This window comes from Melanotaenia boesemani, chromosome 6, assembly GCF_017639745.1.
Source record: "Melanotaenia boesemani isolate fMelBoe1 chromosome 6, fMelBoe1.pri, whole genome shotgun sequence".
Classification (NCBI taxonomy): Eukaryota; Metazoa; Chordata; class Actinopteri; order Atheriniformes; family Melanotaeniidae; genus Melanotaenia; species Melanotaenia boesemani.
The window spans coordinates 11,497,594-11,514,851 of NC_055687.1; the positions used below are offsets into that span (position 1 = coordinate 11,497,594).

At 37.9% G+C, this 17,258-nt stretch overlaps 1 protein-coding gene across 1 annotated transcript in view; it reads right to left on the bottom strand.

The window, feature by feature from the left end:
• si:dkey-22o22.2 (neural-cadherin) overlaps positions 1–17,258 on the bottom strand; it is a 152,661-nt gene that overhangs the window by 56,209 nt on the left and 79,194 nt on the right. Inside the window, exons 4-10 of the mRNA XM_041988730.1 lie at positions 15,690–15,894; positions 10,154–10,265; positions 8,706–8,955; positions 8,067–8,209; positions 3,808–3,980; positions 3,554–3,722; positions 3,155–3,325 (exon numbers count right to left, since the gene is read on the bottom strand). Of these exons, the coding sequence (XP_041844664.1) occupies positions 3,155–3,325; positions 3,554–3,722; positions 3,808–3,980; positions 8,067–8,209; positions 8,706–8,955; positions 10,154–10,265; positions 15,690–15,894 (1,223 nt within the window). The remainder of the gene's footprint in view (positions 1–3,154; positions 3,326–3,553; positions 3,723–3,807; positions 3,981–8,066; positions 8,210–8,705; positions 8,956–10,153; positions 10,266–15,689; positions 15,895–17,258) is intronic.

The following is a 17,258-nucleotide window of genomic DNA, read 5'->3' on the forward strand; positions in this document are numbered from 1 at the left end:
GTGCTGATTAGACAACAAAAACAACAAGCAGAGAGGAGGTCGACTGCTGTTTTTCCCTCTGTAATACTGCATTTCAAGCGTTATGTTAGTAATAATGGCCTTTCTCACATGCATGGGTCTCGGTGGGTACATTTCAACTGAACAATCACATTAGATCCTGCTATGTCAAAGCTGTACAGAGGGCCGAACATCAACAGTCCGCTATATCTGTGGTTTGTTATCCTTCAAATGCTTCTCAAACTCCCACCTGTAAAGCACAGCTCCTTTAAACAAATAAAGATCACATGAAAGTTTCCATATTGAAGGAAAGATCATAGTCAAGTTTATGTTTTAACGAGCCACAAACAGGAAGGAGGACTGGTGGGAAGGAGCAGCTCAGTCATGTCTTGTGAGATTGAAACCAACACAGTAACACAACTTTGTTAAGACATGTCTTCCTTTCCTTCACTTTCAGCATTGGTCAGGCGGAATTTTAAAATGATTCTGGTTTTAGATAATAAACATTCTTCTTATAATTAGACCGCCAGTGTCATGGACGCCATTAGGGCCATATAAAGACCATGTAAACACAACAATTCATGACTACGCTACTTTCCTGGTTGCCTTTAAGTTCTAACATCACTTGGTTAGGATTAGAATTTAAAAGTATTTGTTTCCAGTTTGAAAAGGATCATGGGTAGGGATAAAATACATTATTTTGACAAGGAATCTGTTGACATCACAAAAACCTTTACTATCCACATGCATTTGCTCTCATGGCCAATAGAGCTCATATATTGTTTGATTGCTTGAATGAAATTCTATTCTGTATCTGCCTGCATGTACGTATGCCATATGAACAAGTTTTAAGAAAGATGAAAGTCTCCAAGAGTCTCAGTTTTTGTTAGTCTTTGTTAGTTTTCTAGTATAAATACCTGCATACATGCATCATGTTTATATCAAATCATTATATATCCAATCATTGTAAGCATGGCCTGGCCAACATTGCAGCATGAACACAAACAGGAGCAGGTTACAGGACTACACATTACACAATATACACACTTTAAAATAATATTAAAACAAAGATCAACAGATCAAACCATCCCAAATCTCCCATCAACAAGCCTGTGACAAGAGCTTTAATATCAGGGAGACTAACAAGGGCCTGGAGCCTGAGTCTGAAGTCAGGAACAGAGTACAAGTACAGAGTACATGAATGCTGTCTTGCCAAAGTCAGTGCAAGTTCTGGGCACTGAAGCAGAGGCAGACCTGGGATTGCAGATTGTGAGATGGGTTGCATTTGAATGCAGGGTAAGGTAATAATGTTTTTGTTAAGAATATTGTGTTTAGTGAATGTTTTGGCATACAACTGGCTCAAATCCTGCTCAACTTTGCAAAACTAAAAACCCCATGCAAAACTATAATGTACAAGCGTTTACAGGTTGCACATAACAAAGCAATTACTGGTCCTCCTCTCACAACTTTAGTGCCACTTCGTATCTTGAACTCTCATTCGTGACTTGGCTAATTCTGCTACCTCTTCAGGGTTCTTTACTCTAAATTCACAGAGCTGATCTCTAGTAACTTTTTTCATTCAGCAGTTTTAGTTTGTTTTCTGTTTGCAAAACTAAAACCACCAATTCGAACAGATTTCCTTTCTCTCTACTTCTTTGTTGTTTTTTTTTATGATTTCTATCTAATTTTAAACAAACTTGGTATGCAGATGACTTCTTAGGGGAGTGTCTGCAACCATTCATGGCTAAAGATTCAAGTGGAAGCCACATTGCTGTACGAGTGTAGGGTTTCACAATGATTCATGAGAGATTTATGAAATAACTAACTGTACACACAACATTATAAAGCCCATGTCATGAAATCACGCACAGTTTAATGCATTTGGTCCTAGGTACTTGAGCCTCACTGGCATTCAATTTATCTAGTTTATATCAAATAGGCCCAAGGCTGAAAGGTTGACTCTTGTTAGTATCCAGAATCCGAATAAAGAAGCATGAAAACAATATCAATTTACATCTTTAAAAAGGGAACGTATTGGACAAGTTTTTATGAATACAAATATTTGACATATTTATACACAGCACATGCTTATTGTCATCTTCATAAATAAACTTTAATAAAATGCTAAAAGCTTGCTAATGTGACCAATTGTTCTCTAATTAGGGAACAAGAACCCAGCCTGGTTTTACAACCACATTTTAGAGCCAGTGTTTAATTTGTAAACCTTCCAAATAAAACACTAATACTGAGATCATCTCTATTATCTTTATGCCAAGAATTTGGTCCTTAATTGGTGTAAAGCCTACTGCATGGTGACCACATCTGCAAATTGAACATTAAACAGACCCGTGGTACAGGCTGACTAGGCTTGTAGCTCCCTCTTTGCAGAAACTCCTGTAAAAACAGGGTTTTAAATCCACACAAAATTTAAATGACTTTCATGTACACATGCCTCTGCAAGTTGTTTCTGCTGCCAGAGGACACTGTTCACTTCACAGTAAACAGACTTCTCTGCAGGAGAGGGAAACTCTGAATATGTTATAGCTAATAGAAAGTAAAGAGAAAACACCCACAAGCTGCTTATCGTGTCGTCCCTAAAGCCCAAAACCTTTGCACAGTGTTGTATGTGGATAAAGACCATAAGATGAATAACAAGTAGGCTAAACAAGAGGTGGTTTTTAGCAGGAAAAACAGCACACACATACACACACACACACACACACACACACACACACTCACACACACACACACACTAACCAGCAGTAAATGAATGCATGTCCCAGAAACATTTTAATCTGCCTGTTAAATAGTTAATGAGCCACTGTGAATGTTTTTCTAATCGGACGAGGAGAACTTCTGACATGATGCTTATCAAAACATATATTTGCACACATAGTAAACAAACACAGACCCATGGGAGCTGACAATGAATATTTCATCAGTCTTAAGATTTTTCCAGGATTACAAAGATGCAGATTAGAACATTTCAGTGACAACAAACACAGTTTTCAGTTCAGCTGTTTTGTCTAAACTCAGGTGATGCACAAACAGGAAGTAAATACTGAGAGTCCGTATTTGTCTGCACGTTTCATCTAAAGAAAGCTAGGAAGAGTATTAGACACAGAAACTTGCTTCTGGTGTTGCTTGTGGTACTTACACTGGTAGCGACTGTTTTCAAACTTGGGGTCGTTGTCGTTCTGATCTGAGATCAGCACTGTGATCTGACAGATTCCAATGAGCGGCTCTTCGGCCTGATCGGTGGCGGTCACAGAGAGCGTGAACTCCCTCTGACGCTCTCGGTCAAAACTCATAGTTGTTGTGATCACACCTGTCACAAAAAACCCATATCACCATGGACCCAGTTATATGTAGCATTTTCTCTTATCATTGTCCCAATCTTATCATATACATTACTTAAATCACTGAAGCTATGACCGCGCACGTTATTCATAAAACTGCTTTTTAGAAACAAAAATGTTGAAAATCACATTTTTTTTCTCTCTTTTTTCTGTGTATTTTGACCCAAATTAAGATTAAGCATCACTGCATGGCTTACCAGTGTCAGGATTGATATCAAACCCAGATGACACACCGTCTCTATGCATGATGCCATATTTGACCTTTCCGTTGAGTCCCATGTCAGCATCATGTGCCTGGGCGCGCAGGACAAACGTCCCTGGTGGCTGATTCTCCAGCACTGCAGCGTTCAGACTGTAGTTCTGACACTGAGAGCACAAACACCACAATCAGGGAGATGAATGTGGCGTCTATGTGTTTTCATTTTTATTTTAACAGGATGACTTCATTCACCTCCTCGAACACTGGCTTGTTGTTGTTGATGTCATTGATTCCAACAATGACCTGAGCAGAGCTGCTGAGTGGATAGGGCCCACCGGATGCATTATCATCTGTGGCAGTGATGTTGAGGACGTACTGTGGACCCCTCAGCCTGGGAGGTGGACTCCGCCGCAGCTTAATGATGCCTGCATTCAGATATAAATGGAAATTACCAGCTATTTTTTTCCCATCATGCTGTGGAGTAAAATACTGTAACTTTTCCAGTTCTTTAACATCATTACAACATCTTTTTCTAAATCGGGCTTCTTGAAATGTTTTTGAGTTGTTATTTTTTCACAAATATAATCGTTTGCATCATGAAGAAAAACATTTTATAAATCATAAAGGTGTGAAAACAAATGTAAATTACAGCTTTACTGCAACAGGAAGCTGTTACTGATGTGTTGACGTATCTGTGGTAACGGCTTAAAACTGAGTCCTGTGTCTTTTTAGTGTCCTCACTAAAACTGTCAGACTACAACCTCACAGAAAGTTTCCTCTAAAGTTGCATCCAAAATAGGTATTTAACAAATAAATAAATAAATGAATAAAATTGAAAAAAAAATTGACAAAAAAAAAGAAAGAAAAATGTTCTTAAACAACTTTCATGTTTGCAGGCATCCAAAAGTGCTCATAGTGTTTTGTTGTGCTGATTGACACTGCTTGCTTTATAGTATAAAATCCCCTCTGGAGGAAATTCTAACTATTTTTCGCCACATAAAAAAGTGTAAAGCTAAAAAACACCCTTGAGCTGCTGCTCATGTTGTCATAATTCAGTTTATAAAATGCAAGCAAAAAGTTTAAAAACTGCTTGTAACAGTTTTACTTTTGGCTCCACATTATGGTGTTTATTGTGAGAGTTTCCCATCCTCACCATCCACACTGGCAATCATGTAGGTAAGTATGAATAACAAGCGACATACTGAGCCTTAAAACGCCGTAGATAAAAAGCTGGGCTGTGATGTTTACAGCTCTGTGGGTCACCAACAGCAGACTGTCAGCTCAAACAGCTAAAAAAAAACTCACATTATTCTAACTCTGGTCTAAAACAAATGCAATTTTTCTGCACTAACAATCATTTCAACATTAACATAACAGAGCAAACAAACAAATAAGCAGCTTTGGTAGGAACATGAATATAAACACAGAGTCTGGGAGGGCACATTCACATCTACATGAAAATACTTCACAATGCTTTGAAGTGACAATGCAAAAAAGTCGAGCAAGCCAAAGGCCATCTGCTGCTTTAGTGCATATGTGTGTGAATGTATTGAAGAGAGAGGGGCTTAAAATATCATTTATGTGCAAATATTCGCGTTTATATCCGTTTGTGCATGGGTGCGTGTGTGTGGTGGAGCAGTGTATGTTAAATGGTAACATGACAGAAAGGCTTAGAGACATACACACATAAACATGCATGCAAAGACAAACATGCAAACATGACTGAAATAAAACTAATTTTAAAGAGGGAAAAAAGCTATACAATTAACCACAAACCTCTTATAAACTAAAAGGAAAAATCTATGCACCATGATTAAAACTAGAATTTAACCACCTTGCAACTGTATTCCTTGACCAACTGGTTAATTAGCAGGCAGGCCACCAAAAACTCAGACTTTTCATGCAGTCCTGTTTATTAGAACAGCTCATAAACATAAAAAAGAAATGTTTCTAAGCGGCAAGAACGACTCAACAGCAGAGCCTGTTCTGGCCAACAAAAAATGGCTTATATCATTCTTCTGCAACTTTTTTACAAGGCAGGTGGACTAAAGAGGAAGGAAAGGATGCAAATAAAGAGTAGGAGTGAAACTGAGGGGCAAATTTAATGAAACTCATTAAATGCATGAAGTGTTGATTCTGACAGGCATCTAAAACTGAACATTTCTATGAGCAAGTGTGACCACATTCAACTGTTACATGAATGGCATACTGAAAGCAAAAGAAGAAGAAAAAAAAAGTTATGAAATGCTTTTCTTGCTAATGGTCGTCATCTTGTTAATGCAATGGAGGGGGAAGGGACCTCTTAACAACAGTTTACAGCAGTAGGATAACAATATGTTGTTATTTTACATGGGTACTTCATGCATTTTGCTGCTTTTTGGTGTTTATAATTTCACTTTGCAGCTAGCATGCCAATTATATTAAAATGTTTCAGTTTGTAGTATTTTACATTTCAATGCTGTCAAACATCATGTACTTTGCTAATACAGAGCTATACAATGTTCAGTGGGTTTGACATGAAAGAGCACTAATGGAATCATCTGATGTCACACAATGAATGCCTCAGATATGGATGATGGAACAAAAACGCAATGAATTATGAAACATGGATGCTTCATAAACTCAAGTTGAACTGAATGTTTGAGCTAATTGATAATAAATTCCCTCCAAGCCTTCCTCTAAAATTGTGTTCACAAGAACTGCAAGGACGCACAAACGGAAACCACAATGCCTCCAGCTCCAGCTGGTGCAGTGAAACAGAACTGCAAGGAAAACACACCAGAAACTTCACAAAACAGTGGACAATATGCAATAAATGATCGGTGCAACGTGTTGTGTTCTACATCATTAGTTCTGTTTCTGAACATGCACAAATAGGTCTTAACTTTTTCAGCCAAAAAAATCCCAAAATGCCCGTAACTTCAAACTGTTCGTCACACTGACACACACGCAAGTATTCAAATGCACTTCATGTCCCAGAGACACAGAAGTGAAAATAAACAGTTTGTGTGTGAGAGTGCTGTAATGATTATAAATGTGTGTGTATTCATGTTCTTTTATTTATGCATTTGTGTGAGGATATCATCCAGGGGGTTCACTGGCCTCATTAATGCAACCAAGCATTTCCCCCAAATTCTTGTTACTATGGAAACAACCACTTTGCTGTGTATGTGTGTGTGTGAGTGTTAAGTGATCTGCATGCTGCTGAGTGTGTACATGTGTAAGGATTGTTTCTGTTGTTTGTTATTAATAAAACTATCTGCTCGTTAACAAACAGGATGTTAACATTCATTTTGTCCCATTACAGGCAGAGTTGGACAAGGCTGTCCAATATTGTCTCTGCAAAAAGATATTAGATTAACTCAAAATTTGCCATTCACATTTATTTAAAAAAAAAGGACCTGTAACTACATCAGCCAAATATTTAGCACTTAAAAATCTAATTTTCAGCTCTGCCTGTGATGGGACAAAAATTGATGTGAACATCATGTTTCTGTATTTCTAAACCAAGTTGTGATTGTTTAAGATTTAAATTGCTCTTTTTCTTCAGTATTGACATGTAATTAAAATAGCTCAGAGATGAGTGTTGGTAAAAATTTGGATGTTTGTGCGTCTAACAGAGCATGTATAGCTTTAGAGATATTTAGTGCGATGGTGATAGACTCATACTTGATTTAACAAACTAGTAGTCACAACAGCTTTTTAACTGAATATTAAGAGAAAACGTTGATTCTGCTGTGTTTTGCACCATTAAGGAAACTCTCTCTCTCTCTCTCTCTCTCTATCACACACACACACACACACACACACACACACACATATATATATATATATATATATATATATATATATATATATATATATATATATATATATATATATATATATATATTCTTTATATACAGTTACAACTACTCAAACAAGTTGATTCAAACTTCTTCTTTTTCCAGTAATAAAAAGTTTATCCTAAATGTTATGGAGGCTACAGAATATCCAGTAGTTACCACTACTGTATCTCTCAGGGCTCAAGCTCATTTGCAACAACAACATTGATAGCATTAATTTTGCAGTCTGCAAGCTGCATTTAAGCAGAGTTTTTGCACAACTGTCTGAGATAAAATAACACTAGCTTATTATTCTAAGTTTGACTACGAGATGATTGCTGTTAGTTTCAGAAACTCCATGTGAGATGTTAGTTTATAGATGTATGATTCCATGAAGAAAATTTTGCCATGCTCACTCCTGTAGCCCTGAGAGCATTAGACTCAAAAGCCACATTTTTTGGGTGTTATTATGTTTCCTGGCTATTGAGACGATGGCTTTAATGAAACATCATTAACAGTTCCTTCACTATTTGTTCATAATGAAGTCTTAGCAGCAGCTCACTCATTACCAAATGTAATAAACTCTTTTTTGTACCCTCCTACTTAAAGTTAAGTGACCAAGAAACTATAATTGTTCAGCTGGGCTTGACTGTGTCCATGTTTTGTTTGTATCTATTGTTGCCTCACCCTTCTGGTTGTCCAGCTGGAAGTTGCTGTCCTCGTTGCCACCAGTGATGGCATAAGAGACTCCATCTCCATCTGGGTCATTGGCGTGGACGATGGCAACCAGTGTATCGGGGCCAGCATCCTCACTGAGGAAAGTCTTATAACTAACACAGAGACCAAGAGAAAAAATGGTGACTTGAATTAAATGTACGGGCACTTGGTGTAAGAAAAGGGATTAGAAAGAGAGAAAAAAATTTAAAATCAAGAGGATGAAAACACACATGAAGAAAGAGGACAGAGAAAAACTATGAACGTAAGAAAAGGTGGATAAAGTACATGATGAGAAAAGCTGATTTAGAAAGAAGCAGTGAAAATGCACAAAAAAAGAGTGTGAAGGTAACAGATAGCAAAGCGTTATTAGAAGTGTAGATGAAGTGAAAACAGATGGAGAAAAACAGCAGGATTGAAAATAGATTCTGATTTAAAAACAAACTTAATTAGCAGATTGACTCTGTGGGCGACAGACTCAGGCAGGAGTGAAACAGAGAAAGGATAAGTGCTGATGTTCATTATAAACCAAAGTCACATCAATGAAAAAACACAATATGTGACTAGAAGTTCAGAAAGCAGAATAACTAGAAAGTTAAGAAGAATTCTTACTTGGTTTGGGAGAAGACCGGCGGCTCATCGTTGGTATTGGCAACTCGGATGCGGACTGAGGCCGTCCCAGTCCGGGGAGGTGTTCCTGCATCCACGGCAACAACAACAAACTCATAGAGGTGATTGGGCCGCTCGTAGTCCAGGCGACGGGTAGGGCTGACCACGCCTCCTGACGTGATGTCAAAATCTCCACTTGGGATGAAGTAAGACAGCTCAGAGTTCACACCTGAGTCACAGTCCCGAGCCAGAACTGAAGGTAATAAGAGAAGAAGTGAAGGAAATGAGAAAGAGATGAAATTGAAGAAGAGGAAAGAGGGTAAGAAGGAATAAAGTGAGAGGAGAGACAGATGAGGGAATGAAGGAGGGGAACATGTTGGAATGGAGGCGAGGAATATGAAGAAAAAAGGGTGAGGACAAGATGACATGAAAAAGAATGCAAGAAGATGTGGAGATTAGAGAGGAGGAGAGGAAAAAGAGGGGCGGAGTTAGACAAAGGACAAGGATTATTACAGAAGATAAAGAGGGAATGTCAACAAGCAATAGCAGACGAGGACAAGAAAAAGAGAGACGAGGTAGAAAAGAATTTAAGAGGTAGAAAGGGAAAACCAGGAGAGCAACGTTGAAAATAAGCAGAAAAGTAAATTGTAGATGAGGAGTAAGAAAAGTGAAGAGGGGAGAATAAGAAGTGGGAAACAAAGGAAGGATGGAGAGATATTGAAAAGAAAGTAAAGGGAGACAAGGTAAAGTCAAATAGAATAAGGAAAGACAGGAAAATAGAGGGAGGTGGAAAATGTGAAGTTGAAAGGGACAAAATGGAAAGCAGAGGGGCAGCAGAGAAATTAAGGTGAAAGAAGGAGGAACAAGGTAAAAAAAAAAGTGAACAGACACGAGGAGAGGAGGCCAGAGAGGGGAGAGGATGAGGAGATGAGGTATTTAATAAATACCTAGATTGTAAATTGCTTAATTAATGCATGCATGTGCTTCTGTGTCTATTTCTGTGAGACCAATTTGATTTTTCTGACCTCACTTTAGGACAGACCTTCAAAGGCCTGTTTGATGGTTTGGACTTATATGGTTCAGGTTAGGATAAGAGGCCTCGCAGAGCAATATGTCAACACAAGTCCTCACAAAGATAGTAGAAAAATCTTGTGTGGGTGAGTATGCATTGCTGGCTGCCTGCCTAATAAGAGCAAAGCCTCGCTGAAGTTGGACTGTTTGATCTCCACCAGTAACCAGCAGCTATGACAGATGGTTCACACACACACACACACACACACACACACACACACACACACACACACACACACACACACACACACACACACACACACACACACACACGTGCACGCACTGCACAGTAAAACCACCACTATAATATATTGGTGTTGTGTTCTTTGATTGAGGGCAAATACTTTCTTGAGCATGCTCCACAGAACGCGATGTGTTACCTTGCAGCAGGGAGGTTCCAGGTGCAACGCTCTCAGGTATGTTGTCTCTTGTATAGATGGAGTGGAGGAACTCTGGTGTGCAGTCATTCTCATCCGTTATATGCACAACAACCTACAGAGAAAATTCTGTATTTATCATCTGGTATTTTTTATTCCAGACATATGTTGCGTGACAGTTTTTTGAAACACAAAGAACCACCTTAGATCAACTGGGATTTCAATGTTCAACATCATGGAGATTTTCACTTCTTTTCAACCATCCTTTGTGTGGTTACATAATAAAATCCTAAAGTTTGTTCAATCTTCTAGTTAGAGATAATTATACTTAGTGTGAAGGTATCTCTTAAGCCATGTGCACTGGGAAGAAAAGTTTCTCATTCCTTAAAGCATACTACTAATGACATGTTTAAGTTTAAAGGCACAGAATAATACTTTACTTCAGGTTTTTCTGTCAGAAAGCAGACCAAGTTTCTCTTGATAATGGTTTGAAAAGGTGGAGACATACTGGCCACAGTAAAACATAATTTGTTTGCCTGCATCATTTATGAAACAAAAAAAATGCATTTAACATACATCTTTGTATCTTTTTATCTGCACAGTAAAGCCCATTTCTGCAGCTTGGAATCATCAGTTAAAGTAAAGTGCATCTTTCTGACCGACAGAGAAAGCCATAGCAGCCAGAGAGAGCCCACATGGGCAGAGACAGATAGACCAAAATAGTTAAACCAGGAAACTTAAAAAATACTTGTCTGATGACTGTATTTTTGAACATGGAAATACAACCCTTATTTATTAATGTGTATGAAGACAAATTTCCCCTGCTGGAGGAGAGAAACCCCTTTCCATCCTACAGTATATATTTATCTTCATCTTGCTTTTAAACCCCCTACACATTGAGCCTTTTTGTCTTTATCTTGTCTCTGTTTCTGTCCAGTGCACCCACAGTCTGGAGTTCAAACCAAAACAATGTTTTTCAAGTCCCTAAAGCTGATTTAACTGACATGACATGACATGACCACATGAGCAGAGGTTTCATCTACAGTCTTGAACCTGCAGCCCTCCATCTGTTTAGCAGGACAATAAGAGGACACTGTGAGGGGATCTAGCTGTAAGACTGCCTCTAAACACATGCATGGAAAATTACAGAAGATTAAAGTGTAAACAGTAAGAAAATTGGCTATTATTTTCACTTCAGATCCAACAATAGGATATGCATTTTCCAAACCAGAGCGCTCTCATTGTAAAAGACTTCAAAGGAACCAAACAAACACATTTATTTTCTCCTGCAAAGAAAGAGAAAAAATATTTACACCTGAGATGTGTTGCAAGCAATTATCACCTGTCAATAGTAAATTTTTAACTATAGAACATGTAGTTATTATCCCGTGAAAAGAAGAACAAGGCCACATTTTGAATTTCTAAAAGTCTGTACATGAAATATCTGAAAACATTTTCAAATGTTTACTGCTGTAACTTAATGGGTTGGGTGCATTTTATTGCAGACTTCACCAGTCCTACTGCATCTGTGTAAACTTGACAAACTGGTTTTATAACCACAACACATTGCTTGTTTTGTTCTCCCAAATGCTGAAATTTTGTAATATTGATGAAAATCACGAAAGTTATAGAAAGGTAACCCCCTTGAGGCTTCGACAATCACTGGATGCTTACTAACAATACTATTGTCATGGTCTGTGTGTTTTTGGTTTAGTTTTACTGCCATGTGGGTTTATTGTCTTGTCTGGTTTCCTGTTTTATTTCGTAGTTTCTTCCTGGTGTGTTGAATTCTGGTTTGTGTTCCTGTTCATTAGTACACTTGTGTGATTTGCTCATTTGCTTCACCTGCTCCCTGTTGGTTCTGTATTTATACCTCTTGGTTTCAGTTGTCCTTTGTCAGATTGTCCGTTGTGTTTCCCCGTCATGTCTCCTGTTTTTCTGTAAGATTTTCTGCAATTTTAAGTTAAAACCTTTATTCCTGCGTTCCATCTGCTTCCTGTCTCTGAGTCCTGCCTTTGGGTCTTCACATTCCGCAATCCATGACAACTATCCTGACAATTCAGACTCACTTAACTCAACTTCAGCTGTTGCTAAATGCAGCATAATTTGTTTAATTTTCAAATGGCTAAGACCAACCATCTGATCTTTCTAAGCTTTCAACAATTCAAGGGACTGAACCTGAACTAGTAATTGTGTATTGCCATTGATTAAAATCTGTCATTCATAACACACTTTGTAAAGCAATTATCCAGGCTAAAAGTCAAATTGGCTTACTTTTTTGTTTTAGGAACAAATCCAAATTTTTCTTAAAAAAAAGAAAAAAATCAACTACTTTCTTAGCTCTGCTGGGTAATGGGGATCTGTAATTTCAGAATGTCCTTGATCAGTATACTGTGTACCATTGTGTCTTGCGTTTCATTACTGGCAGTGGAAATCACACACATCACTGCATTTTTACTTAATGGCCATCCCTCATTGTTTGCAAGGTTTTGCATTGTATTCATATCGCTCTACATCCATGTCTAGGAACCTGAATCAGTATGGTCTCACTCCAGAACTCCAGAAGAGACCAGAACTTGGAAAATAAATAAATAAATAAATAAATAACTGTCTTGTGCATTTAATGTGCTATAATAAATAAAGTTGCCTTGTCTAAAGCAGTCCTTATGGTTGTCAATAACTGTGAGACCTACCTTCAAAGAACACAGATTTCCACTGTAGTTAAGCAGCAGGTTGCATTACATACTATGCAGCTCAAATTTGCAATAAAAACATGATTTTTAAGATATTTTGCCATCACATTCTTATTGCAACTGTAGGTGGAGATGCAACACCTAATTTAACCAATTATAAGTATGTTGCTGCTCTGTATTAGAAGAAAAGACTCAACTTGACTGGAATTGTCTGTGAAGCTGTTTGATGGAACAATGGAAAAAGACATAATCCTGACAAAATGTCAGATAAAGCCAAAGGCAACAGAAACTGCACAAGCTATGTAAAATTAGCCTCGCTAAACAGGCTGCCTCGACACAACTGACAGCGACACGTACACACACACACACACACGAATGGCCTTTAGAGTGTATTAGCCAGCTAAGCTTATAGAGCAATAGTGGCCTTTGGGGTGTTTCTGGTAATTTAGTAGTGCTGTACTCTGTCTAAACCACCTGGCCCCTTAGAACATTAAGAGCAGGTGATAATGGATTTCTGTTAGTGTGTTTGTGGGCTGCATATTGATGTTAAGCTTATAGCAAGTTTTAGTATCCAAAATTAGACAGTTTGTAATATGCATGCACCTCACTACTATCGCTGAATGCAGCTTTAAACCTATGAGTTTTCAGTGTTGGACACCTGCATAATGAACAGTTAATAGGAAATGAAACAGCTGCACCACAGCCGCTGATTCAGTGACTGCACTTCTTTCATTTTAAAATAAACTGCTTTTCATCCAAGAATAGCTTGGTTAACGGTCAAGGGTCAGCACCTACAGACGTTTTTAAATTTGTCTGTTGACTAGGGCTGCCAGTGGTATTGTGAATTTATTCTGTTAATCATTGAAAAATGGGATGTGGTACCACTTACAGCATTGTCTAGACCTTTCCTTTGACATGACCTCAAGGGCTCATTGGTGTGTGAACACTTAGAAATGCCCACAACTTTAAACCACTCAGCAGTGCTGGAGAATTATTTCCAAATTATTGTTTTTTTTTCTCTGTTTACTGCACTGCATAACTGTAAAATCAAAATATCTGTGTGGATGTAAAACAACATGGTTTGTTATTCCCCCATAACATTAAACTGTTATTAACCAGTTAACATATGAAATAAGTATTGTGTATACTCTCTGTGTTTGTGTGTGTGTGGGTGTGTTTGCATCACTGAAATAATAAATCTTGACAAAGATCACAGGCAGCAGGGCTTTGCTTCCACAGGTTAACTGGGTTCACTTTGACTGTGGCTACAGGTTACCTACTCTGTGGCCTTGTTCACACCTGGCATCATCATGCCTCTCGGATGATCTGATCACAAGTGAACAGCCCTAATTACAGGTGGGAATTCACCCAGAATGCACTGAGATGCAATTTCTTCTTTATTCAGAAGCATTGTAAACATGGCCAAATTAATTAGCACATTAAACCTAAAGGCTTTCTGGTTACCTGGTAACCACCTACTCAAAAGACATGGCTCTCATATAAATAACAGCACATTCGGCAGAGTCATGCACCATTTTGGATGGCCAACAGCATCTTCTGTTATTAGTTTCATATGACGGCCTAGATGGACTTTTGCCAAAAAGAAACCTCATCTTAAAGAAGCCATGTGCATGGTAGGAAGCACCGATCCTAATGTATAGCAAATCAAAAATAACAGGGAGAATCTCTGCTACTGATACTAAGCATTGAAACACATGCAAAACATAACTTAAACACAAAGCAATTATATGAGCATAAAACAAAAAATGTGAAAACAGTGGATGAAACATGTCTGACCTTTGCTGTTTCATGGTCAAAAGTTATATCATTGCTTGAAAAAAACAAAAAACAAACAAACAAACAAAAAAAACACTGCTATTAGTTTAAAATTAATCATCAACATAATGGTTGTTTACATAAAGACAAGGTGTTTTTACAACAAAATGTACCAGTTTCTTACAATACTATGATCTTTGGGTTTACCGCCTTCTGGATCATCATTAGTGTTTTTATGGTGAATTTAGTAGTGTTTCTTCATTTTTTTTGACTGATTGGTCAGTAGAGGTGTTGATCATCAAATCTGACTAATGGGTTGCAGAGACATCTAAATATGTTGGACATCAGTGAGTCTCAGTGACGTTTAGCCTTATTTTACTTTCATGCATGAGCATACACAGAAGACTGTGTGAATGTTCAAAATGGTTAATAAATAAATAAATAAATAAACAGTTGTGTTTAAATGGAATGAATAATCATACATATGATGTGTAGTCATTTATTAGTGAAATATAATTAGTTTTCTAGTCTAATGCCTCAGAATTGAACTTAATACAACTATATTACTAACTGATATGTCAACACATAATTGTATAACTGAAAATTACCATGATTAAAAAGTTTGTGCCACTGAGCAGCTTTATTGATACACCCTCTCTACCTGAATTTTTGTTCATATTAGAAATAATAATAATAAAAAAAAAAAAAATCCCATTTGTATGACACTCTACTAACTAAATTATATTTGGACAGTTGTCATCTACCATCGCACAGCCCCACCTTCAAACATATAATATTGTCAACTGGCTTAAAAGAATATTTAAAGTTGTACATGTCCCTGTTTATATGGTAGACAGTGAGTTTGGTTACCATTAAAGGAAAGGGACAGCAGGCATTTAATGGGTGCAGTTCATACCAGCATTAAAATGAATTTGGATTCACAATAACTGGCAAAATTGGCCTGTTTTTTTTTTTTTTTTTTTTTTTTTTTATTCCAACAACAATTTTATCCTTGAAAAAATACATTGCTAAATCGGGCAACTTTTATGTGAGTAAATTTGGTGGCCTACCTCTGCCACGCCGCTGAGGCCAGTGTCAGGTTCAGAGGCTCGGACCTGCAGAGTGTGGAGGTTGTGGCCGCTCTCGTAGTCAACAGTCCTGGTCAGGCTGAGAGCGCCGCTCTCCTGGTTGATGCTAAACAGATTCCCAGGATTTACCAGCAGCATGTAGGACAAAGTCTTCTTCTGGAACGAGACCGCCTGAACCACAGCAACACTGAATGGGTGTGCAACACACACAGAGAAAGCCAAAGGTTAGAAAGACAACAGGAACAATAACTATTAAGTCATTTAAATTTTAAGCCCCTCCTCATACCCACTTCCCTTGCACTGCTACTGCAAATTCGGTGTCAGCACAAGGGGGTCCCCACTGTCAGATGCCAGACAGGCTCCATTAGGGCTCTAAGGCTACAGCTGGACCCCACAGTTAAGAAATACACCTGAGTCAAATTATTATTAGGTCATTAAGAGGCTTGTGTAGAACTTGACAAGAAGTTATTTGAATCAGGTGTGCAGGAAAAATGTCTAAAACCTGGTCACGTGGCTTACTCATTACAATTAAAGTGACTTGAAACTTGACTTGGACTTGCAAAAAATTACTTGTGCACATCTCTGCTATCTTCACTGGCACACAATAGTCCTTGGGGCTCTTCTGTGGCCTTCAAAGTGCAGTCCATTATTTCATAACCAGTCAGTGTGTGCCTATTGCACTGACTCCTCAGTTCCAGGTATATAAATGATAGGTTGATTCTTTCTTTTTTTATTATTATTATTATTTTTTTTCATTCTGTAACTGTCACATGTCTTTTTGTTGTCTTGGGGTTTACAACTATCTGTCTAACTATTATCATGTCCGGCTGGGTTTTGATATACTATTTTGAAGTGAGTGCTCTCTAAATTTAGATTTAGAAGTTAAACACACACAGTAGCTCCCGGTCAAGATGCGTTTGGACAGGTATTCATCTGTCAAGTCATATAAATCATATTAACTAAATAACAAAATCCCACAATGGTACTGGGAAAATATATGATTGGAAGATGATCAGTTTACTTCTTATTAAATACTAATAAATGTGTTTATCTAATTTGTCCTTTTTAAAAATTTTATTTCAGTGTGAAACACTATGAAACACTTCGAAATGAGCTCTATAAATAAACTTGGCTTGTCTCCCCTAAAGTGTAAACACGACCGCAAGTCAGAGCAAAGCTGCTCTACATTTCTGTTTCCAAACAGACTTAGAAAGTGAAGAGAAGCTGTGAAGAGTCGGCAGCCTTAATGGATTATTCTGAGCTCAGAAACCATCACAACCTGGTTAATCAATTTGATTAAAACACACACTCACACAGGAACATACACACAGATATCCACGGACACACACACACAGAGGTAGACATATGCAAGGGTATAGTAACACATAAAAGGGACATAATGGAAGTAGAGACCCACAAAAAACACAATCTGAGATACACCCACACACTGCTCACAGGGTGGCATGGATACTTGGATATTAATACAATGTGCTTTGCGCCAGCAGCCCTGAGGGATTCAAACGCACTCACACACACACGCTCACTCCCCTT